Consider the following 25,652-nt stretch of genomic DNA (forward strand, 5'->3'; position numbering starts at 1 on the left):
TTCTTTATTTTCAACTTAACCAAAGGTTTATCTATTTTTCATCAAATCAGCCCTTAGTTTTATTTATTAGTTTAATTGTTTCAATTTTATTAATCTCTCCCTTGATTTTGGTATTTAATTGGGAGTTTTAAATTTGTTCATAAAAATGAATTAGTTGCATGACCAATTGTTAGATTTCCTCATTCTTTGTTCTTTTCATGTTTTTCCTTAGAACTGCTTTGACTTCATCCCATAAATTTTGGTATGTTGGATCATTGCCATTCTCTTGGATGTAATTATTATTTCTATGATTTATTGTTTGACCTACTCATTCCTTAGGATTAAATTATTATATATAATTTTATTGTATCATAATCTAAAAAGGATACATTTAAAATTTCTGTCTTTCTGCCTTTGTGAGGTTTTTCTGCCCTAATACATGGTTGTTTTTTGTGTAATTGCCATGTACTGCTGAGAAAAGGTATATTTCTTTCCTTGCTCATTCAGGTTTCTCTAGAGGTCTAATCATATCTCACCTTTCTATAATGCTGTATATCTCCTTAATTTTATTCAGGTTTATTTTGTGGTTAGCGTTATCTATTTCCGAGAGAAATAGGTTGAGACTCCCCACTAGTATAGTTTTACTATCTACTTCTTTCTGTAACTCACTTAACTTCTCGAAGAATTTGTATATTATACCACTTGGTGTATATGTACCTAGCATAATAACTTCACTGTCTTTGGTACCCTTTAGCAAAATGTAGCATCTTTTAAAAATCTTATTTATTTTGGTTTTTGCTTTGACTGAGATCAGAATTGTTAGCCTTGTTTTTTCTTATTATTTTAGCTGAAGCATAATATATTCTGCCCCAGCCTCTTATTATATATATAAAAAACTTTGCTTCAAAAATATTTCTTGTAAACCACATATCATAGGGATTCTAGTTTTTAATCCACTCTGCTAGCTACTTCTGTTTAATGGGAGAGGTCATTCCATTCACATTCAAAGTTATGATTACTAATTATATATTTTTCTCTATTCTTCCTTCTGCCATCTATACTTTTAATTCTCCTTTTATCCTGTCCCTCCTCATCAGTGTTTTCCTTCTGGTCATCATCCCCCTTAATCTGTCCTTTCTTCTATCAGCCTCTTTCCCCCTCTTACTTCTCTATTAATAAGATTAATGTCTATACCCAATGTTATTCCCTCTTTGAGCCAAATCCTATAAGAATAAGGTTCAAACAATGTTCTCTCCCTCTGGTCTTTCCCTCTAGTGTAACAAAATTTTTGTGCTTCTATCTATGATGTAATTTGCCCTATCATCACATCAAAGTCAACTTATACCCACACTTTTTGTCTATGTATACCCCCTTCTAAGTTCTCTAATAAATATACAGTTGTCAAGAGTTATAAGCATCATCTTTCTATGTAAGGATTGTAAACAGTTTAATTTTATTGAATAATAGGTTTGTTTTTTTAATTCCTGTTTACCTTTTAATGCTGCAATTCACTTTTATTTGAAGATCAAATTTTCCTTTTAGGTTTGATCTTTTTATTAAGAAAGTTTGAAAGTTTTCTCTTTCATTGAATATCCATCTTTTTCCCTGAAAAATTTCCAGTGTTTCTAGATAGTTGATTCTAGTTATAATCTAAACTCTTTTGTCTTCTGGAATCTCATATCCCAAACCCTCTGATTGTTTAATATAGACTCTACTAAGTACTGTGTATTCCTGACTGATATTTGATATCTGAATTTTTCCCTGAATTTTCCCCTGAATTAGCAGTATTTTTTTTCTTGACTCCATAATGCTTGAATTTGGCTATAATAGTCCTTGGAGTTTTGGTTTGATCAGTAAACTCTCTCAATAACTATTTTACTCTCTGGTTCTAGGATATCGGGGCAGTGTTTTTTAAAATAACTTTTTATTGACATTACTCATGCCAGGATAATTTTTTACATTATCCCTTGCACTCCCTTCTGTTCCGATTTTTCCTCTCCCTCCCTCCACCCCTTCCTCAAGATGGCAAGCAGTCCTTTACATGTTAAATAGGTTACAGTATATGCTAGATACAATATATGTGTGCAGAACCAAACAGCAAGCAGTTTATATTCATTTCCCAGTGTTCTTTCTTTGGGTATAGCTGCTTCTGTCCATCCTTGATCAATTGAAACTGAAATAGTTCTCTTTATCGAAGAGATCCATTTCCATCAGAATACATCCTCAAACAGTATCGTTGTTGAGGTATATAATGATCTCCTGGTTCTGCTCATTTCACTTAGCATCAGTTCATGTAAGTCTCGCCAGTCCTCTCTGTGTTCATCCTGCTGGTCATTCCTTACAGAACAATAATATTCCATAACATTCAAATACCACAATTTACTCAACCATTCTCCAACTGATGGGCATCCATTCATTTTCCAGCTTCTAACCACTACAAACAGGGCTGCCACAAACATTTTGGCACATACAGGTCCCTTTCCCTTCTTTAGTATCTCTTGCCCGAAACTAGGGAGATTAATAGAATCCTAGAAACCTACATACCTAGTATCTCTTTGGGGTATAAGCCCAGTAGAAACACTGCTGGATCAAAGGGTATGCACAGTTTGATAACTTTTTGAACATAGATCCAAATTGCTCTCCAGAATGGCTGGATGTGTTCACAATTCCACCAACAATGTATCAGTGTCCCTGTTTTCTCACATCACCTCCAACATTCCGCATTATCTTTCCCTGTCATTCTAGCGAATCTGACAGGTGTGTAGTGGTATCTCAGAGTTGTCTTAATTTGCATTTCTCTGATTAATAATGATTTGGAGCATATTTTCATATATCTATAAATAGTTTCAATATCTTCATCTGAGAATTGTCTGTTCATATCCTTTGGCCATTTATCAATTGGAGAATGGCTTGATTTCTTATAAATTAGAATCAATTCTCTATATATTTTGGAAAGGAGGCCTTTATCAGAACTTTAACTGTAAAAATGTTTTCCCAATTTATTGTTTCCCTTCTAATCTTGTCTGCATTTGTTTTGTTTGTACAAAAACTTTTCAATTTGATATAATCAAAATTTTCTATTTTGTGGTCAATAGTGATCTCTAATTCTTCTTTGGTCATAAATTCCTCACTCTTCCACAGGTCTGAGAGGTAAACTATCCTATGCTCTTCCAATTTATTTATAATCTCATTCTTTATGCCTAGGTCATGAACCCATTTTGACTTCATCTTGGTGTAAGGTGTTAAGTGTGGGTCAATGCCTAGTTTCTGTCAATTAATAATTTCAGTCAAGATAATGACAATGGTGAGAAATCATACCAAAATTTATGGGTTGCAACCAAAGCAGTAATAAGGGGAAATTTTATATCCTGAGAGGCTTTCTTGAATAAAATAGAGAAAGAGAAGATCAATGAATTGGGCCTGCAACTTAAAAAGCTAGAAAAAGACCAAATTAAAATACCCCAATCAATTACTAAACTTGAAATTCTAAAATTAAAAGGAGAAATTAATAATATAGAAAATAAAAAAACTAGTGAACTAATAAATAAAACTAAGAGTTGGTTTTATGAAAAAACCAATAAAATTGATAAACTTGTGGTAAATCTGAATAGAAAAAGGAGAGAGGGAAATCAAATTAGTAATCTTAAGAATGAAAAGGGAGAACTTTCCACCGATGAAGAGGAAATTAAAAGAAATAATAAGGGGTTACTTTGCCCAACTTTATGCCAATAAATTTGATAACCTAAGTGAAATGGATGACTACCTCCAAAATTATAGGCTTCCCAGATTATCAGAGGAGGAAGTAAATTCTTAAATAGTTCCATTTCAGAAAAAGAAATAGAACAAGCTATTAATCAACTCCCTAAAAAAAAATCCCCAGGACCAGATGGATTTACACGTGAATTCTACCAGACATTCAAAGAACAATTAGCCTCAATGCTTTATAAACTATTTGAAAAAATAGGGAATGAGGAGTCCTACCAAATTCCTTTTATGACAGAGACATGGTAGTGATACCTAAACCAGGTAGGTTGAAAACAGAGAAAGAAAATTATAGACCAATCTCCCTAATGAATATTGATGCTAAAATCTTAAATAAGGTATTAGCAAAAAGACTACAGAAAATCATCCCCAGGATAATACACCACTATCAAGTAGAATTTATGCAGGGCTGGTTCAATATTAGGAAAACTATCGTATAATTGGCCATATTAATAATCAAATTAACAAAAACCATATGATCATCTCAATAGATGCAGAAAAAGCATTTGATAAAATTCAACATCCATTCCAATCGGGGCAGTTTTTGATAATTTTTTGAAAGATGCTGGGACTTAAGACTAATTAATATTTCCCTTTTGCATATAGGAAATTTGACATAGTTGTCCTCCTCTGTATTTGTGCTTTGATCTCCCTATTGCCACAGTAGTTTTCTATGATCAGGGATTTTTTTTCTGTTTTTTTTTTGTTATTGTTGTTCAATTTTTTATAATAATTATAACTTTTTATTGACAGAACCCATGCCTGGGTAATTTTTTACAAAATTATCCCTTGCACTCACTTCTGTTCCAACTTTTCCCCTCTCTCCCTTCACCGTATCCCCCAGATGGCAAATCTCCTGTACTTGTTAAATATGTCATAGTATATCTTAGATACAACATATGTGTGCAGAACTGAACAGTTCTCTTGTTGCACAGGAAGAATTGAATTCAGAAGGTAAAAATAACCCGGGAAGAAAAACAAAAATGCAGTTTACATTCATTTCCCCAGTGTTCTTTCTTTGGGTGTAGCTGCGTCTGTCCATCATTGATCAATTGAAACTGAGTTAGATCTTTGTCAAAGAAATCCACCTCTATCAGAATACATCCTCATACAGTATCGTGTTTGAAGTATATAATGATCTCCTGGTTCTGCTCATTTCATTTAGCATCAGTTCATGTAAGTCTCTCCAAGCCTCTCTGTATTCATCCTGCTGATCATTTCTTACAGAATAATAATATTCCATAACATTCATAGACCACAATTTACCCAACCATTCTCCAATTGATGGACATCCAATCATTTTCCAGTTTCTAGCCACTACAAACAGGGCTGCCAGAAACATTTTGGCATATACAGGTAACTTACCCTTCTTTAGTATGTCTTTGGATTATAAACCCAGTAATAGCACTGCTGGATCCAAGGGGCATAACTCAAGATTGCTCTCCAGAATGGTTGGATTCATTCACACCTCCATCAACAATGCATCAGTGTCCCAGTTTTCCAGCATCTCCTCCAACATTCATCATTATTTTTTCCTATCCTCTTAGCCAATCTGACAGGTGTGTAGTGATATCTTAGAGCTGTCTTAATTTGCATTTCTCTGATCAATAGTGATTTAGAACATTCTTTCATATGAGTGAAAATAGTTTCAATTTCATCATCTGAAAATTGTCTGTTCATATCCTTTGATCATTTATCAATTGGTGAATGGCTTGATTACTTATAAATTAGAGTCAATTCTCTATATATTTTGGAAATGAGGCATTTATCAGAACCTTTAACTGTAAAAATGTTTTCCCAGTTTATTGCTTCCCTTTTAATCTTGTCTGCATTAGTTTTGTTTGTACAAAAACTTTTCAATTTGATATAATCAAAATTTTCCATTTTGTAATCAATAATGATCTCTAATTCTTCTTTGGTCATAAATTCCTTCCTTTTTCACTGGTCTGAGAGGTAAACTATCCTATGCTTTTCCAATTTATTTATAATTTCATTCTTTATGCCTAGGCCATGAACCCATTTTGAGTTTATCTTGGTATATGATTAAGTGTGGGTCAGAGCCTAGTTTCTGCCATACTAATTTCCAATTTTCCAGCAATTTTTGTCAAATAGTGAGTTCTTGTCCCAAAAACTGGCGTCTTTGGGTTTGTCAAACATTAGATTATTAAAGTTATTGGCTGTTTTGTCATTTGAACCTAACCTATTCCATTGATCAACTAGTCTATTTCTTAGCCAAAACCAAATGATTTTGGTAACTGCTGCTTTATAATATAAATTTAGATCTCATACAGCTAGACCACCTTCATTTAATTTTTTTTCATAATTCCATTGAAATTCTTGACCTTTTGTTTTTCCATATGAACTTTGTTATGTTTTCTAGATCATGAAAACAGTTTTTTGGGAGTCTGGTATAGCACTAAATAAATAGATTAATTTAAGTAGTATAGTCATCTTTATTATATTTGATCGTCCAATCCAAGAGCATTTAATATGTTTCATGTCAGTTAGATCAGCCTTAATTTGTGTGGAAAGTGTTTTGTAGTTTTGCTCATTAAGTTTCTGATTTTCCCTTGGCAGATAGATTCCTAAATATTTTATACTATCAGTAGTTACTTTGAATGGAATTTCTCTTTGTAACTCTGTTGGATTTTGTTAGTGATATATAAGAATGTTGATGACTTATGTGGGTTTATTTTGTGTCCTACAGCTTCCTCTTTATGGAGGAACTTTACCCCATTCACATTTATGGTTAAAATTACCAATTCTGTATTACTTGCCATTTTATTTCTCACAGCCTTCTCTTTTTAGTATCCCTCTCCCCACCTTAGAGTTCCTCCCCTTATCTTACATCTTTTCCTCACAATTTCTGTATTCCCTTCTGCTTTCACTTTTCCCCCTCCCACTTTTCAATGAGATGGGAGAAGTTTCACCATAAATCGAATATGTCTCAAATTTTTCTCTTTAAGCCAATTCTGATGTCAGTAAGATACATACTATATTCATTCCCCTCCATTCTTTCTCTCAGATATAATAGGTTTCCTTTGCCTCTTCATGAGATGTAATACCCCCACTTTACCCTTTTTCTGATACAATTTCCTTTCCATCTCTAGTTTCTAGAACAAATTATACATGTGTTCTTTATATATCTTTATAGCAGAAATATAGTTCCCAAAATTTCTTTTTATCTTTTTAGGTTTCTCTTGAGTTCTATATTTGTAGATCAAACTTTTTGTTTAGTTCTGGGTTTTTTTTTTATCAGAAATAGATGAAATTCACTTATTTTGTTGAATGTCCATCTTCTTTCCTGGAAAAAAATGCTCATTTTAGCTTTAGCCTTTTGGAATATCAGATTCCAGGCACTTCAGTCCTTTAACGTGGATACTGCTAGATCCTGGATAATCCTTATTGGCGTTCCTCTATATTTGAATTGATTTTTTGTAGTAGCTTGTAATATTTTTTCCTTCGTCTGATAGTTCTTGCATTTGGCCACTATATTTCTTGGTATTTTGATTTTAGGATTCCTTTCAGTAGGTGATCGATGAAGTCTTTCATTGTCTATTTTACCCTTTGTTTCTATGACTTGTAGGCAGTTCTCTTTGATAATTTCCTGGAAAATAGTGTCCAGGCTCTTTTTTTCATTGTATTTTTCAGGGAGTCCAATAATTCTCAGATTGTCTCTCATGATTCTATTTTCCAAGTCTGTTATTTTCCCAAGAAGATATTTGACATTTTTTTTCCATTGTTTGATTTTTTTGGTTTTGCTTGACTGATTCTTGGTGTCTCCTTGAGTCATTCAATTCCATTTGTTCGATTCTGATTTTCAATGAAGTATTTTCTTCACTCACTTTTTTTATATCTTTTTCTTAATTGTCCAATTGAATTCTTTTGTTCTATGGAATTTTTTCCAATTTTTTTTTTTAGAGAGCTATTTTCTTTTTCTAGTTCACTAATTCTGTTTTTCAAGGATATGATTTCTTTATACACTCTGTCTTTAAATGAGTGTGATGACTTATCCGGACTCTCTTGCCAAGCCTCCCTTTTCTTTTCCCATTTTTCTTCTAGCTCTCTTGTGAGAGTCTTTTAAATTTCTTCTATGAGAGTCATCTGTTTTGAGGACCAGATGATATCCTCCTTTGGGGATTCATCTGGAGACAGTCTGTAGTCTCCTCAGGGTAAAGTCTGCTCTCTATCCATATAGAAGGTATCAATGGTTAAGGTTCATTTAAATTTTTTGCTCATTTTGTCAGAGAAGGCTCAAAGAAGACAAATTAGCAAAAAACAAACAACAAAACACAAATTGAATCTGCTTTTTTTGGGTGGTGGGGGGGAGGTTGGATGGTATTACTGAGCTTCCTTTACAGACTGCAGGGGCAGTAGCAAGGCACTAGCAGTACAGCAATGGCTGTGCTGCGTCTGCACTCTGAGACTCTGATATTCTGAGAGCATGCTGAGACACTGCGGGTGGGTATGGCCAGATCCCAAGTGACTCTAGCTTTTCGGGGTTGTATCCTTCACCCCTTGTGTTTTTAGCTTCTTTGCTTGTCAGTAGACAAGCTTGCTTCCAGGACAAAGTATCCAATACTATAGTAAAGGTCTCTCCCCAGAGATGGCTGAGATCACACCCCACCCTCCTCAGGTCTTCTCAGCTGTGAGCTGCATGCAGTATTCTCACTACCGCTGCCTGCCCTCAGCCTGCGCCCTATTTAAAACTGTCTCCACCCTCAAGCAAAAACAGCTCTTTTCCTCTTTTTCTATTATCTGGGAAATTATTTTTTACAAATATTTATCTGTTTTACTTAGACTGTCATTTTTACTTGCATATAATTGGGAAAAATATTTTCTAATAATTATTTTGGTTTATTGCTCAAATATAGGTTTTTTTTTTCTTTCCATGATTGCCTCAAGTGAAAATTTTGTTCATTCCACATCATTATTCATTGATGTTTAGATTCAAGTTCTCACGGTACATGATTTTGGGTTATTATTGAGTTTTTTTGCTTTTCAAACTATACAAACAATACCACAGCTTGTTTACCCATTGCCCAAACGATGCTGGATCAAAGAGTATGCATAATTTTATAGCCCTTTGGGCATAGTTCTAAATTGTTCTCTAGAAAGATTTGATCAGTTTACAACTCCACTAATACTGTATTAGTGTTCCAGTCTTCCCACATCTCCAATTTGTCTCGTTTTCCATTTTTTGTCCTATTAGACAATGTGATGTATCAGGTGTTACTTGGGTTATTTTTTATTTGAGATTCAGGGAATTTTTTCATATGACTATAGATAGTTTTAATTTGTTTTTTGAAAAATGCTTATTCATATCCTTTGACCTTTTATCAGTTGTGGAATGGATTATATTGTTACAAATTTGACTCAGTTTTATGTATTATTGAGAAATGAAGTCTTTATCAAAAATAATTATTGCAAATTTTTCTCAGTTTTTTTTTAATTAATGGAATCAAAATTAATTATTTTACATTTGTAATATTCTCTCAATTTTCTTTCGTTCTAAATTATTCCATTATCCATAGATCTTACAAATAAACCATCCTATACATGACTTCCTATACATAAGAATACATGAGATATTTCACATTTTCTTCTGTTTTTTTCATTCTTTTGATTTAGGAGTGGTGGATCAAAACAGAACAAAATGATTTTTTAAAAATTCAGAAAACCAACAATCTTGTAAAATCTAAAACATTTCAAAATTAAAAACAAAGCAAAAAACTTCATTGAATTTATAAATTAAACTAGCTATCAGAATACAATAGAAAACACATGAACTAATTTGCCTTTTTTAAAAAAGGAAAATAAAATGGAGTGTCAAAAATAAAAGAGTAGTTCACAATTGAATAAATAAATGAAATTGTTAAAACCTATTTTATATATATTTCAATAAATCTGATCAATTTAATGAATTTATATTTACAAAAGTAAAAATAGACATTAAATCAACAGACAAGAAATAGAGACTTAAGTAATCCAGTCAGTCTCTTAAAAAGAATTTGAACAATACATTAATGAGATCCGAAAGGCAAAATCCCCGGATGATAAACAGGTTCTAAAAAAATATTCAGCCAACAACTTATTCCAATATTATATCTAAAAAATATTCCACCAACAACTTATTCCAATATTACATAAATAATTTGAAAAATAAGAATATACACACACACACACACACACACACACACACACACACACACATATATACACACACACAAGCACACGCACACACACACATATATACATGCATATATGTATACACACACACACATACAAAACAAGAACAATAAAAACAATATACCACTAGATACAGAAAAGGCTTTTAACAAGGTACAAAGTCCATTTCTTTAAAAATTTTTTATAATACATAGGAATAAATGGGTATTTCTACAGTTGAATAAGTAGCATCTTTCTAAAATTTAATTATCATTTTATAAATGGAGATGAATTAGAAAATTTTTCTATTAAATTCATGTATAAAACAAAGATTTATATAATTACCACTATTTTTAATATTATTTTTTAAAAGTGTTAATTTTAACAAGACAATAAAAAATCAAGGGAATAAGCAGAGGAAAATTAAAACAAAATTATCACTTTTAAAAATGATATAATGTTAGGAGAAAGGGCAAAAAAATCATGTCTACGGATAGGAAAGGAATTTGTGATCAAATAATATATAGAGGGAGAATCACAACATGTAAAATTAATTTTGATTACATAAAATTAAAAAGTTTTTGCACAAACAAAACTAATATAGATAAATTTATAAAGGACTAGAAAGGGAAAATCCTTTGCAGTAAATTTCTTTGATAAGAAACTCATTTCCATGATAAGTAAGGATTCTAATTAATAAGAATGACTTTCTCAAGTGATAACCAAAAGCTATGAAAGAGCAATTTTTATGGAGAAAAACTCAAAAGGAAAGTAAAATTCTTGAAGAGGCTGAGGGAAAATAGACATATTAATGCACTATTGATGAAGTGGTCCATTCTGCAAGGAAATTTAGACCTAAGCCTCTAAAATTAAAAAAAAAAAAATGGATGTACACTTGATGCAATGATACTACTAGTAGTACTAGTACTAGTAGAACTACTAGTAGTTCTATACTAGAAAGAGATCAAAGAAGGTAAAAAAGGACCCATAGATTAAAAAAAAATATTTATAGCAGCTTTTTTTTGTGGTGGCAAAGAACTGTAAACTCTAAAGTGTGGGAATAGCCATAGTTGAACAGATTATTGTATAAAAACGTAATGGAACACTACTATGGGAAAACACGCATGAACATAGCATAAAATCATCCAAATAAGTCAGTTTATACAACACTTTAAAGATAAATAACTTTGCAACACATAAGTATCTTGATTGGTTCATGATGTACCATGATTCTAACTGACATGATAGGTTAAATATTCTACCTCTAAACAAAAAGATGTTGGACTCAATTTGTATATTGAGAGCTACATATTTAGACATGGTCAATATAGGGGTTTGTTTTATTTGACTGTATTTGTTACAGCATATTGTTTTTTTTTTCTTTCAGTTTAAGTAAGAGAGGGTGGAAGAGAAAATGAATTTTTATAGCTAAGAAAAAAGCCCTGGCTTTTAAAAATATCTGCTCTAAATAGTTTTTTTCTTTGAAAAAATATTTCTGCTGATGTTATTGATGCTTCCAAGTTTAATAACTTCCCCCTATTCTGCTTCAGCAGAAAGCATACATTGTTGCCTTCCAGAATGGTTGAACCAATTTATAGCTCCAGTAGTGCATCATTGTATTTGTTTTGCTACAGTCCCTTTAATTGCCATTTTCTTTTTCAATCATTTTGCCATTCTAATAGGTAGAAGGCAGATTTATAGAGTTTTTTTTAACTTGCATTTTTTCTAATTATTAGAGTTGGAACATAAGGTTGTTGAAATTTCTTTTTTTGAGAACTTTGTTTATGTTCTTTGATCATTAGCTATTGAAGAATGGTTGTTACTTCTCAATATTTGAATAAGTTCTTCTTATATTGTGGATATTAAATTAATTAAAGAAGCTTTTTACAAAGATTCTTTTTTCCACATTTAACTTTCTCTACTAATTTTTAGTATTTTGTTTTTATTTACATAAAATGATTAATTTTATGTAACCGGAATGCTACATTCTATTTTCCAAGATCCTGTTGATCTGTGTGGAAGTCTCCTTTCAACAATTGAGAAAAGCATTTAATTATTTGTTTTTTTAGTTTATTCTTTATGTGAATTTTTACATCTAAGTCATTTATACCTTTAGAGTTTATCTTAGAATATGATGTGAGATGTTGGTCTAGTCTTAATTTTGGCCAAAATGTTTTCCTTTTTTTCTGGCTGTTTAATTTTTTTTTTAAATCTTAGAAGTTGGGAACTGCTGTGTTTATGAAACAATAAACTACTTGCTTTGCTTGTTTATGTTTGTTGTGTTCCTAAGCTATTCCACTAATTCAATTTTTTTTTAAAGCGAGTACCAAATAATTTGGATGAATATTTCTTTGTAGTATAGATCTGATACTATCTAGTTCCCTTCTCACTCCCCCATTTTAAAAATTACTTTTTACCTTTTATTGCTCTTGATGATCTTTCAAACTCTCTAAACCAATGCTTTGGTAGTTTGATTGGCACTGAATAAGTAAATTAATTTAGATAGTATTGTCATTAATTTATTTAGATAATGACTAACCACAACAATTAACAGTTCTCCAATTACTTAGGTCTATATTTCTATAAGATGTCTTGTACATATGTTCATATAATTCTTATGTGTATTTTGATGGATAGATGCTTAAATATTTAGTACATTCTGCTACATATGTACTTATTTTATATTAAATTTTTCTTTTTACTTCTTGTTTTTTTGGTAATAAATAGAAATGTATTCGAGTTTATCCAAGTTTATTTTTATATCTTGACATTCTGCTAAAGTTACTGTTTCAATTATATTTTAGTTTATTCTATATAGATAAATATAGAGAGATAATTTTTAAATAAATCACAATAAAAATAGTTTTGTTTCCTATAGTTATTCCCTAAATTTCTTTTTCTTCCTTATTGTTACAGCTTGCATTTCAGGAACTATATAATAGTGATAATAGACTTCTTTACTGAATCCTTGATGGTTCTTTTAAAGGCTTTTATTCTTTCTTCATTACATTTGTGGGTTCTTGGTTTACCATCTAGCATATATATGAAAAGGTCATTCATAACTATGATTTTATTATTTTTAAAAGAAAAAAATTTTTATTATGTTTTTTGTATCTATTGATATGCAGACATGCAAAGACAAGGGTCTTTGCAAATATTGTGTGTTTTACAAATTGAAGATTTGTGGCAATCCTGTGTTGAGCTAGCTATTGGTGCCACTTTTTTCAACAGCATGTCTCTGTGTCAATTTTTTGAAAATTCTTGCAACATTCCAAACGTTTATTCTTGTTATTATATTCATTATGGTGATCCATGATCAGTGACCTTTAACATTACTATTGTAATTGTTTTGGGGGTTCTACAAACCACATCCATATAAGATAGAAAACTTAATTGATAAAAGCAAGTTTTGACTGCTTCATAGACAAGTCATTCCTCAGCTCTCTCCTCTCCTCATCCCTTCCTATTATCTGACAGAAATATTAAGCCAAGTAATAACTCTAAAATGGCTGCTAATGTTCTTATGAAAAAAAAAAGTGGATCAATGTTGCAAATTTCATTGTTGTCTTGTTTTAAAAAATTGTCACATACACTTCAACTCTCAGAAGCCTCCACCCTGCTCCTATGACCAGCAAAAAGATTATGACTTGCTATAGGCTTAAATGTCTTTTTAGCATTTTTTTAAGAAACAAAGTATTTTTTAAATTAGGACACTCACATTTTTAGACATATTATTGCACATTTAATGGAGTATAGTATAGTATAAATAGAACTTTTTATATGCTTTCAGAAACCAACAAATTCATGTTTATAATTTTATTGAGCTATGAGCTTCATTGTGATAGTCTTTAACAGAGCCTATGATATCTCTGAAGCATTCCTGTAATTGTGATTTTTATTATTGATTTTATCAATATCATGTATTATGTTGACACATTTCCTTATTTTGAATCAACTATAGAATGCTGTTATAAAGCAACTTGGTTATAACATTTTAATATGTTATTGTACTTTATTTGCTAACCTTTTATTTAGTATTTTTTTGTGTCAGTAAATTTTAGGGATATTGGTCTATGGTTTTCTTTTTCCGTTTTGTTACTTCCTATTTTAGCTATGAAGACTGTTTATATTGGAATAATCAGTAGAATTATTTCTTTCTTTTTATTTTGCAATTATTTTGTGCAACATGGGAATCATTTTTTTTTGAATGCTTGATAATAATTCACTTGAATTTTCCTTATCAATCCATCTATACTGTTTATTTTTTCCTCTTTAAGAGTCCTTTTATGGCTTTTTTGATTTATTCTTGAAAATGGGTTATTTAATTCATCTGTTTCTTCTTCATTTAGTCAGGGCATTTTATATTTTTGTAAATATCGACTAACATCATCTAAATTCTCACTTGTGTTTTTTGACAAATAATTAGATAAATTTGATAGTTTTCTTTAGCTTCTTCTAGTTCTATGCCCCATTAATTGATCTTTTATTTCTTTTTCTTGTTGATGGAAAGTACCTAAAGATAAAAAATTTCCCTCAAGGACTTTATCAGTTTAATCTTAAATGTTTTGATATTTGCATCACTTTTTTTTTCCTTGTTGAAAATTTCTGTTGTTTTGGTGATTTTTTTTCCTTTGGTTGTCTATAAATATTTTAATCCTAAATAATGAGTAAATTTATTCTGTGACAATAATTCCATACATGTGTAAATTCTGTACGTATAGCACATATAAATATAAGTTCCACACATAGAACTTAAAACATCTCCCAGTGAGCAAACACTTATTTTACTTGTCAAGCAGAGAGATGGCAGTCAATACTAATACTCGTGAAGAATAAAAACTAATTTGTAAACTTTAGATAAGTGGATTATGTTTACAAGTAGTATCATCCAGCAGAAGATGGATAATTAAATTTGTTTAAAGAAAGCTTGTCAGAGCTTTAAGTACCTATTCAAAGGCCATTTAATTTCAGAGGCCATGAAAATAGCATGAAGATAACAGAACAAATAGGAAAGATATGCAAAGATTTTTCTCTGACCAATTTTAGTTTTCTCCATAAGGGACAATTGGATGGCATACCATGTTTGGACTCAGTCCCAGATTGTCATGTGAAGATGTGGAAAGAGCATTGTGAGAACAAAATTGGTTTAGCTGAACAGTGAAGTATACATTGTAGAGGTTTGTACTATGGATAGTTTTTAGAGTGTTGAGTATATATGAAAGAGGGAAGGATATTGAACATTTGTGAAAAAAAGCTATGATCATATTTAATGCTGAAAACTACAGTTAAGATGGCGTAAGTGGCTACTAATGCCATATGACTAATTTTTCATCACATATTTTAAGAGAATAGTGAAAACAAAGTAAATACAGTCCTAATAAGAGGTATGAGAAGGAAATAGGCAGACATTCACAAGTGAAATTTTATAGTAATCAACAGCTGTACCATTTTTCCACAAAGGCATAAGGGATCCAGGATCCTACATATTTATATTATCTAATGTTAAAAAAAATTAGATCTAGTAGATCTGGTAGTATGAATTTCATGTATATTCCAAGTTCTGCAGCTCTCTGATTATTATATCAAGTATAACATAAAACATGTGGATATGTAATCTTTTAAATCTCTCAGAAGCATAAAATGGAAAATGAATGCTTACTAGAAGGGTTTGCAAGATTTAGGAATAATGTGCAGTTTAAGTACAGTAAATTCTTCAAAATGCATTTGTTTGTGAATGAGATTGTAGTTATTGTATTAATTTCAATGAATAGGTTAATTTTAAGGAGGAAAATACGTTTATCTTTCTATTGCCTTCCTGTACACTTCTTCTAAAACACAGCTTACAATTTTAGTAATAGTATTATAAAATCTGCTGATTTACTGCTTATAGTTTAAATTCTTATTCCTGCCCACATCTCTCCACACAATGCAGTAAGCAGCTTTGAATAGGCTCCCATTTCATTCATTAGAAAATTTCTCTGTTGGGGAAAAAATGATTTCCTGCTAAGTTTTTTTGTGAATAATCATTACTAGGGAGCAAAGCAAAAAGCTGACCTCACATGCACAGTTTCCTTTTGCTCTTTTCACAATTTTGAGCTATTATATTCCCTTTCATTTTTAGGCTAATTGGGCCTCATTTCTCTGGACCACATAGCTATATGAAAAACCATTATATTCATAAGGTCGATAACAGTAAAAATGTAAAAAAAAATTCTTTCAAATGATCTTTGCAGATTTTCATCAGCAAATATTTGACTGATGCTAGCCTTTACCATGAATTTTTGAAAGTTCATTATGTTGGTATGTTTGTTCTATAGTTTGAAGATATAGCTACAATATGAAAGACTTCCATCATTTGTAGTTTTATTTTCTCATCACATGAGTTGACAACAAATTTAACTACCTTCCACTGAATATTTAATAACCTCTCATAAGAATAAAACCAATACCACATTCGCTCAGGCAATTGCACATTTAATCTTATGTTACATCTCTGACATTAAGCACTTTGTGTGATAGCATAGCAATAATGCTATTGCTTGAGCCTCAGAAGATTAGAGGTAACCCAGGGCATAGTTCTACCCCATGGCATCCATGTCCATGCCTGCACACATATATGCATGCACACACACATACATATACATACACACACTCATAAATAAACAAAAAAAAATCCCTAGATCAAATAATAATGATAACAAAATGAGGAAGACAGAAAGGACCAATCACAAGATCATTTTGAAAAGAAAAAAAATTAATAGCTGAAAACAAGATCATCAGCTTATTATTCTAATGGCTAATGTGTCATCTACTTCTCTAGCTGGTGATTATGGTGGCCTGAGGAATCCCATGTACTTCAATGTCTCTGCACTGTTAGTGGTTTTTGGAGTTAAACGCATGTCAGTATTGTAGTGGTAGATGGATGGGGTCCCATTCCTGATGTGGGTTGAAATCAGGGAAGAAAAATGTGTTTGAATTTCAAAAGAAAGGAATTCAGAATCTAAAACAAGAATATTGTAAAGGAGAGAGGAAGCTGGAAATGTGCTGCTGCTTATAACTATTTAAGACTGAATTTTATCTTTTGATTAGAACTATAATTTCATAAGAAACTCTCTTTGCCAATATAGATCCTGCTCTGCACCTTGCAGTCTTAGAAATGCCTAAGGTGCTTGAGAGGTTGAATGATTCATCTAAAGTCATTGCCACTGGTCAAAGGTTAGGCTGGAATATTTGCCTTGTAGACTCTGAGGTGGATTCTGTATTCCCTATACCAATCTGCCTCTCTTTTAATACTATACAAAAGGAAATAGGCAGCCAGAAGAGTCAGAGAAAGATATGAGGAAACCATTTGTAAAAATGTCTAATCAGTGATGTTCTGACAAACTCTCTTCCATTCTAGCCCATCATGACCATCACCATCATTCTTTTCCCTTCACATCCCTACCTTCCCCCGACCCTCATCACTCTAAGAGACTGAAATAAGTCAAACTTAGAGAGAAAGGTTGAATACAGAAGAGTGGATTGGGACAAGTGGTGAATAGGTCCAGATACGGCAGTTTCTCTAATTTTTCTTGCAGTGTGTCCCAAATAGTCATTCAAACCAATGGTTTTGATGAGGTTTAGAGTGGTCTAGAAGTTAGTGGCTATAAGAGAGTTATTAAGAGCCTCCTTTAAATCGGCCACAAGTTTTAGGAGTGAAAGAATTCACTCATTCCCTAATATTAGTTGCAAAATGAAAGTTTATTGTTAGATAGAATTCAGTTTACCCAGAAACTGACTTCTACAGTGGTAGATCTATGGAAAATGGAGTTTTGCACGGAGAATGCAGTTCTCAATGGACAGAAATTCCTGGCAATGGAGTGAACTAGCAAGGTCCATCTGCAAAGACTTTAGTTGATGGAAGCTTATTATATGGGGTGTCTTGGTAGGGGTTGGGAAGCCCAAGCAGATCAGAACCAGTGGGGGCTGGAAGGCCTAACCAAGTCAGAATGGGGGCTGGGACAAGCTGGAGTCTCCTATTGGAATTCAAAGGGAAGCTTTTTTGACCAGGATTTGTCATTGAATCAAAGGCTCTGGCATCCTGGAAAGACAACTTGTTTGGGGAGGATATGCCTCAGCCAGGAAGGGCTGGGAATCTGAAAGGAATCACAGCTTAATAGGAAATAGTTTCTTAAAGGGACACAACCTGCTTCAGTTTGATATCATTCTACAAAAATACATATGAAATGACAATAAACATTTTACATTGTTTATATAATAAACATTATAGAAAACACAGTACAATTACTATAAAAATGAAAATTACCTGAGCAGGCAAATCAACAAACTTTTTTTTAAAAAAAGAAAAAGATTTCAGTAAGAATATTATAACAAAGAAATTTAAGTCAAAATCTCCTAAAGTATAAATATTAGAAAAGATTCTGCATTTCCCTGACATGAAAATAGATCAATTTAAGAAGCTCCAAAATCTCTCAGGAAAAAAAAAATCAAGTGGAAGTATTAAAGAAATAAGAATAGAAATGGAAAACATGTAAGGAAGAAACCATCAAGTTTAATAAGAGAATAGAGAATTTAAAACAAAGCCTCTCCTTATAAGTGGGTTCTCTGAGAAAAGAAGGAATTAGAATACAATCCTGCAGAGGCAGAAGGAAAATTAAAATAACAAAATAAATTCAAGACAACATAATTAGACAGATACTAGAGCTCTACAAAACAAAAAGATGCAACTTCAAGAGAAGATATGAAAAAATAATCAAAGGAATATTGGTCTTGAAGAAAAAAATTTCATGAAAAAGTGTAGTATAGATTATTTGGTGACTTCTAAACAATAGAGTCCTCATAGCTCCTTTCATGAAACTATTGTATGTCAGAGAGAGGTTATAGAAAAATTAGGTATTAAGATATTGCCTTCCTTCCAGATTTGGCCTGAGCTTGCATTGTTACCTTGTAAAAAGTGGACCATTTTCATATTTTGAGTTATTTTGTACCTTGTAAAGATTATGAGATGTAGAGTAATTTGTACCATGACTGCTCTTGTAAAAAGTACAAAACTGAATGAGCCCATTCATAGATTCCAATAAGTGTAAAATGGTACTAATGTTTTATTTCTCTCATACAAAGTATCACAAAGAATCTGCTTCAATTTCTTGAAATAGTAGGATGGCTAGCTATTATCTGACAAAAGAATCAATCTTTTTTTAAAAGCCAAGTTTAGAGTCTCTATACTCAATCAACAAAGTCATCTCTGGCAGCTAAGAAGAAAGCCAGATATAAAAGAGAACATTTCTTTTTTTATTAAAGCTTTTTATTTTCAAAACAATGCATGGATAATTTTCAGCATTTACCCTTGCAAAATCTTGTGTTCCAAATTTTTCCCTCCTTTCACCCCACTCTCTCACTTACATGGCAAGTAATTATGTTATACATGTGCAATTTTTCTTTACCTATTTAGACAAAAGAGAAAAATATAATTTGGGGTTAATAATTTGGCAGGAAATACAGAATTAGTCATTTTTATTGTAAATATATATAGGGTGAACTCTCCCACAAAACATAAGTGGATAGCAGACTGGTTTAAAATCAAGAATTTTACAATATGTTGTTAATAAGAATAACATTTAAAGCAGAGCGATACATACAGAGTAAAGGGAAAAGGCTGGAGCAGAATTTATTATGTTTAAGGTGAAGTAAAAAAAAAAAAAAAGCAGGGGTAGCCATCCTGATTTCAGATCAAGAATAGCAAAAAAATAGATCTAATTAAAAGAGATAAGGAAGGAAATGCTAAAGAGTACCAAAGATAATGAAGCAATATCAATATTAAACATACATGCACCAAGTTGTATAACATCTAAATTTCTGAAGAAGTTAAGAGAGTTACAAGAAGAAATAGGCAGCAAAATTATAATAGTGGGAGATCTCAACCTTGCTCTCTCAGAACTAGATAAATCAAGTCACAAAATAAATAAGAAAGAAGTTAAAGAGGTAAAAATCAGGTATGATTGATTTTTTGAAAAAATTGAATGGTGATAGAAAGTAGTACATTTTCTTCTTGGCAGTTCATGGAACCTACACAAAAATTGACCATATATTAGGGCATAAAGACCTCAAAATCAAATGCAGAAAGGTAGAAATAGCATTTTTTTCAGATTATGATGCAATAAAAATTACATTCAATAAAAAGCCAGGGAAAAATAGACCAAAAAGAAATTGGAAACTAATCTCATCCTAAAGAATGAATGGGTGAAACTGTAAATCATAGACATAATAATTTCATCCAAGAGAATGACAATAATGAGACAACAAACCAAAATTTGTGGGACATAGCCAAAGTGGTAAGAAAAAAATACATATTTTCACAACAAAAAAGTGAAAATACTATGCTCAGCTCCAACAGTAATCTCTCTGGGTGCAAATGGCTTTTTTCATCATACGATCATTGGAAATGATCTGAATCATTTCAAAGAAGAGCCACGTCCATCAGAATTGATCATTATATAATCTTGTTGTTGCCATGTACAATGATATCCTGGGCTCGCTGACTTCACTTAGCTTCCAAACTGAAGCTAAGTCATTTTAGCCAATCTGAGAGGTGTGTAGTGGTACCTCAAAATTCTTAAATTACATTTCTCTCATCAATAATGATTTAGAGCATCTTTTCATGTAACTAGAAATGGTTTAAATTTCTTCATCTCAAAATCATCTGTTCATATTCTTTTACCATTTATCAATTGGAGAATTGCTTGTATTCTTATAAATTTGAGTCAATTGTCTATATATTTTAGAAAGGAGACCTTTATCAGAACCTTTATATGTATTCAATAATGTACTCCAGTTCTTTCTTTGGTCATAAATTCCTTCCTTTTCCACAGATTTGAGCTATAAACTATCCTTTGTTCTTCTTTTGCTTTTTATATCATTTTGTGTCTAAGTCATGAACTCATTTCAACCTTATCTTGGTATATAGTGTTAGGTGAGTCACTGCCTTCTTTCTGCCATACAATTTTTCAATTTTTCCAGCAATTTTTGTCAAATAGTGAGTTCTTATTCCAAAAGCTGGGGTCTTTGGGATTGTCCAGCTATTTGATTACTATAATCATTGATTATTTTGTCCTGTGAACCTAACCTATTCCACTTATTGAATACTCTCCCCAGGTGCTTTATAATGTAGTTTTAGGTCTAGAACAGCTAGGCCACCTTCATTTGCATTGTTTTTCATTAATTCCCTTGAAATTCTTAACCTTTTGAGAACATTTCTTTTTAAAGTAATCCCTCTTTAACTTTTTTTCTTTTTTAGAGTGTAGCAAGTATGCCAAGGGAATTTCTCTTTTCTCTTTTCACCATTAAAAATGGCATCTTGCCATTTGTAATGAGTAATTGCCATGAGTAATTTGTCCATTAAGAGATGTTTTGCCCAGCAAAGAGTAGATAGGTCTAGTGAGTTGAGTCCAATCTCATGGTCAAATTGAGAGATGCAGGCCCAGGGAGTCCAATGAAGTGATCTTTCTAGCAGAAACCCTTCAGCCAGAGAGAACAGTCAGTTTGAAGATATCTCAAGAAAATAAAAGACATTGGGGTTCTGCTGAAGCAAATAGGTATATTGTCTTTACTATGTATGTTCCCTGTAATGTGCCTCTCTATGAGTTCTTACTATTTCTACTTTTATCATTGGTGTTTTATGCCCTACCCCATTGTTTTATGAGGAAAATATTTGCTGTATTTATTATTTAATTAAATGTCTTTATTTGATCTGTCTTTGACAATGGAAAGTAAACCTACTGGATCACATGACTTCCAAGATGGAGGACCAGACCTTTTCTCTAATGCTTATATGACCTCTCAAAACTCTCCAAAACAGAAATTATGTACCTAATATAAAGCAATTTTATCTCTCTCCTTGATCTGAGACAGCAAGAGTCCAAAAGAAGGTAAAAATTTCATGAGTTCTGGACCTCTTCCTTCCCTCCTGTCAACCAAGTTACCAGCAATCGTCAGATTGCTTTTTATATCATTTTGTGTCTAAGTCATGAACTCATTTCAACCTTATCTTGGTATACAGTGTTAGGTGAGTCACTGTCTTCTTTCTGCCATACAATTTTTCAATTTTTCCAGCAATTTTTGTCAAATAGTGAGTTCTTATTCCAAAAGCTGGGGTCTTTGGGATTGTCCAGCTATTTGATTACTATAATCATTGACCACAGACTTTCAACAGAGCTCAAACTCACATTTCTAGCGACCCTTCCTTTTTCTAGTACCTTGGATATCCAAGTTCTAAAATAGAAAATTCTTTCAATAAGTAGCTCCATAGTAGAGAAGCACAGTTTTGTTCTATAAAAGATCTCCAGAAAACAGGAACAGAGAGAACAGGGCAAGTCATATGTCTGGACTTGAAATAGAGCTATCTTCATACATAGAACTACTACTTTTTTGAGGATCCATATTTCATATGACAGAAATTACTCTAAGCTATAATAGCATCAATACAGTAGTACTCTGCACTCGAGTCAAGAACTAAAAACCAAAGGGAAATGGGGCAAGATAAAACATATGGGATGTACATCCTTCTATGAAACTTGAGGAAAAGATTCCAGCAGCCCACTGGAAACAATCATCTCCACCCTCATCTCCCAATTCACTTGATTCATTGAACTAGACTAGTGAACCATAAACTGCCCAACATAGAAAGGAGTGTAAGTTATATTGAGATCTAGTCCCCGAGGAAATCACTATTAGAGGGGTGATATTATTTGAAAGAGAGTAATAGGGAGAAACCCTGAAATCAACAAAAATTTCAAAAGGAAGAAACTAGAGGACCTTGACCATTAGCAAATAAACCAACATGGAAAGCATTAACAGCAAAATGAAATATGCTTTCCAGATCCTGTAAATGAGTTCAAGTATTTATGAATAAATACTACAAAATAAAGGGAAATCACTTGATATGTAATGATACAGAGGATATTGCTGTTTTTAAGGAGAACATGGAACCATATCCCACTATTTGAGAATGATTTAAAGGAGAAATGAGAATTGTGGGAGAATTTATGAGGTGTACAGCAGAAATAATTGACAAAATAGCAAAACTTGAATCTGAAAATATCTCACCAAAGAAACAAAAATGAGAACAATCAATTGGGAATGGAAATACAAAAAGGTGAATGACAATCTAAAAGAGAAGCAACAAACAATAATACTTGAATAGCTTCACTATTAGAGGGGTGATATTATTTGAAAGAGAGTAATAGGGAGGAAAGGCTTTATGGAAAAAGTAGTAATTCAGGGTATTTGTTAATTCTATTCATTCCTGGTATGGTGAATGGCTAGTGCAAAGGCAGAGATCTGTGAGGAAAGAAGGTAAGATTAGGTGGACTATAAAGTGTGGAAAGAGGAATAATATATATGTATATACAGAAGAGTTTGTATTTCATAAATGCATAAAAAAACAAGGATAATAGGTCTTTGCAGAATGATGTAAATCAAAAAAATTTAAATACCATAATACCAGAAATAATACAAGAAAACTTCCAGACTCAGAAGGAAATGGCATAATATATTCTAAAATGCAACAGTGCTTATGATACAGCTGAGACTGACATGCTGAAAATCTGATAACCATAAATGAAAAAATATAAATGTTGCATAATAAAGAGGTTTTCAAAACTTTCTTAGGAAAGAAGCCAGACCTAAAGAAATTTTTTGCTTCTCAAATATCTCAAACAATAGTAATGTAAAATGGACTGTGTGTGTGTGTGTGTGTGTGTGTGTGTGTGTGTGTGTGTGTGAACAAATGCCGCAGCTAAGGACAGCAAAAGAATGATAGAAGAAAGATAAGCAAGAGGTTTCTTTTTAATGCACACAGAGATAAATAAAAGAGAAAATCTGGTGGAGATAATGAAAAGAAAGGTCTGGAACAATATGGACAGAACCTCATTACAACCTGCCTACAATCGAATTAATATTTTTTTGGTTGGTTTGGTTTTTTGGGGGAACCTAAAGTACAAAATTAAGGATACATAAAAGTGCGGGGATAGGCAGGAGTCTGTGGTGTGTCCTGGTCAAATTGAAAACCATTAATGAGGACTGAAAAAAGGGTACTAACAGTTGTGGGAATCAGGAAAGGCTTTATGGAAAAAGTAGTAATTCAGGGTAATTGTTAATTCTATGCATTCCTGGTATGGTGAATGGCTAGTGTAAAGGCAGAGATCTGTGAGGAAAGAAGGTAAGATTAGGTGGACTATAGAGTGTGGAAAGAGTCCTCACTTTATGAAATAAAACTCTTCTGTATATACATATTTCATAAAGAGAATATAAATAACTAATAGACTATTAGAGGACTGATATGATCAGATTGTATTTAAAGATCATCTTGACAATTGTGTGGAAGAAGAGAAAGAGTACATTTGAGAAGGAATGCCAATGGGAAGATGGGAAGACCAATTTGGAGTCCTTTATTAAATGTTTAGGCAAAAAGTGATGAGGGCCTCAATTAAAGATGTGATTATGTGAATGGAGAGAAATTTGGGTGTTTTAGAAAGCATAGTATATTTTTTTCATCACTAATAATTTGTTCATTTATGCATGTACATTTGAATCCAAGGATTTTATTTTTCATTCAGTTGCTGGTTTGATTTTTGTAATTTTTTTTCTCCTGTAAACTCCTGTAAAAATATAACTGCTATCTTTCTCCTACAGTTTACACTTTTAGGGTATATTGGTTATTGTATATACAAAAACAATTTCTCCACTCTCCTTTTTTTTTATTTTGTAGGATAAAGGCAAAAGCATTTTTATCAACCCTTACTCACTTTTGACTAAGCAAGAGGTTGCCTTTTCTTTATTTGAAACCATAATTATAGAAATCCAAATTTTAATTTCAAACAATCTTCTTAACCAGCTACTCACTTTTGAAATCCACCATTCTTTTCTGAATTCCCTTTCTTTAATATGTTAATGTAGAATGTTGGACTACTCTAATGGAAAAATAAAGTTTTCTATGGATTTAATTCTTTTTGCTTTTCTGTGTGCTCCAGTAGCACCTATAACCAAGAACTGCTGATGCTAAATCTGTTTTGTAGTATTTCTAAAATTTATAATTTATCAGATTTTTCCTGATAACTAGCTTCCTAATTCTTTTTCTCATCCAATAAAAGTCCAGTCATCTCTGTTAATGGTCTTTAATTATTCCAATGCTTACTATTTCCACAGAATCTTCTGAAGACAGCTTGGGATTTTCTCAACTTAGAGAAGATTGAATTCAGTGGAATTCGAGGGAATACTTTGAGTCAACAAGTGCAGAACATGTATGAGGAATTCCAGAATGTGTATAAAATCTTTTCAGAATGTTCCTATGACTGTTTGGACCCTACACACACAGTAAGCAAGGGGTTCATAGTTTCATATCCAGTGTCCCAAAAGAATGACACAATAACCCTACTACAAACTATACTTCGGGAAATAATAAAAGGAAACTTTCCAGTATTTTTTTTAAAAAAGACATTAAAATACTGCTTATGATCATAGATCACTACCAGAGTGAGAAGGAGCCCCAGTTCCCTTTTCAACTATCTTTTTTGTATGTTGTTTTCCCTTATTAAAATGTAAACTCTTTGAGGACAGGGACTGTCTTTCTCTTTACTTTTATTTGTATCCCCAGTACTTATCACAATGTCTGGCATATAAGAAGCATTTAATAAAACCTAATTGCCTTTTTCTTGCCTTTTGTTTAGTATATATACTATAAAAACACT

General features: G+C 32.1%; 1 protein-coding gene across 1 annotated transcript in view; it reads left to right on the top strand.

Moving 5' to 3' along the window:
* DNAH9 (dynein axonemal heavy chain 9) overlaps positions 1-25,652 on the top strand; it is a 581,066-nt gene that overhangs the window by 48,314 nt on the left and 507,100 nt on the right. The window contains exon 7 of the mRNA XM_051995550.1: positions 25,111-25,278. Coding sequence (XP_051851510.1) covers positions 25,111-25,278 — 168 coding nt within the window. The remainder of the gene's footprint in view (positions 1-25,110; positions 25,279-25,652) is intronic.

The sequence above is a fragment of the Antechinus flavipes genome, chromosome 4, assembly GCF_016432865.1.
Source record: "Antechinus flavipes isolate AdamAnt ecotype Samford, QLD, Australia chromosome 4, AdamAnt_v2, whole genome shotgun sequence".
Taxonomy (NCBI): Eukaryota; Metazoa; Chordata; class Mammalia; order Dasyuromorphia; family Dasyuridae; genus Antechinus; species Antechinus flavipes.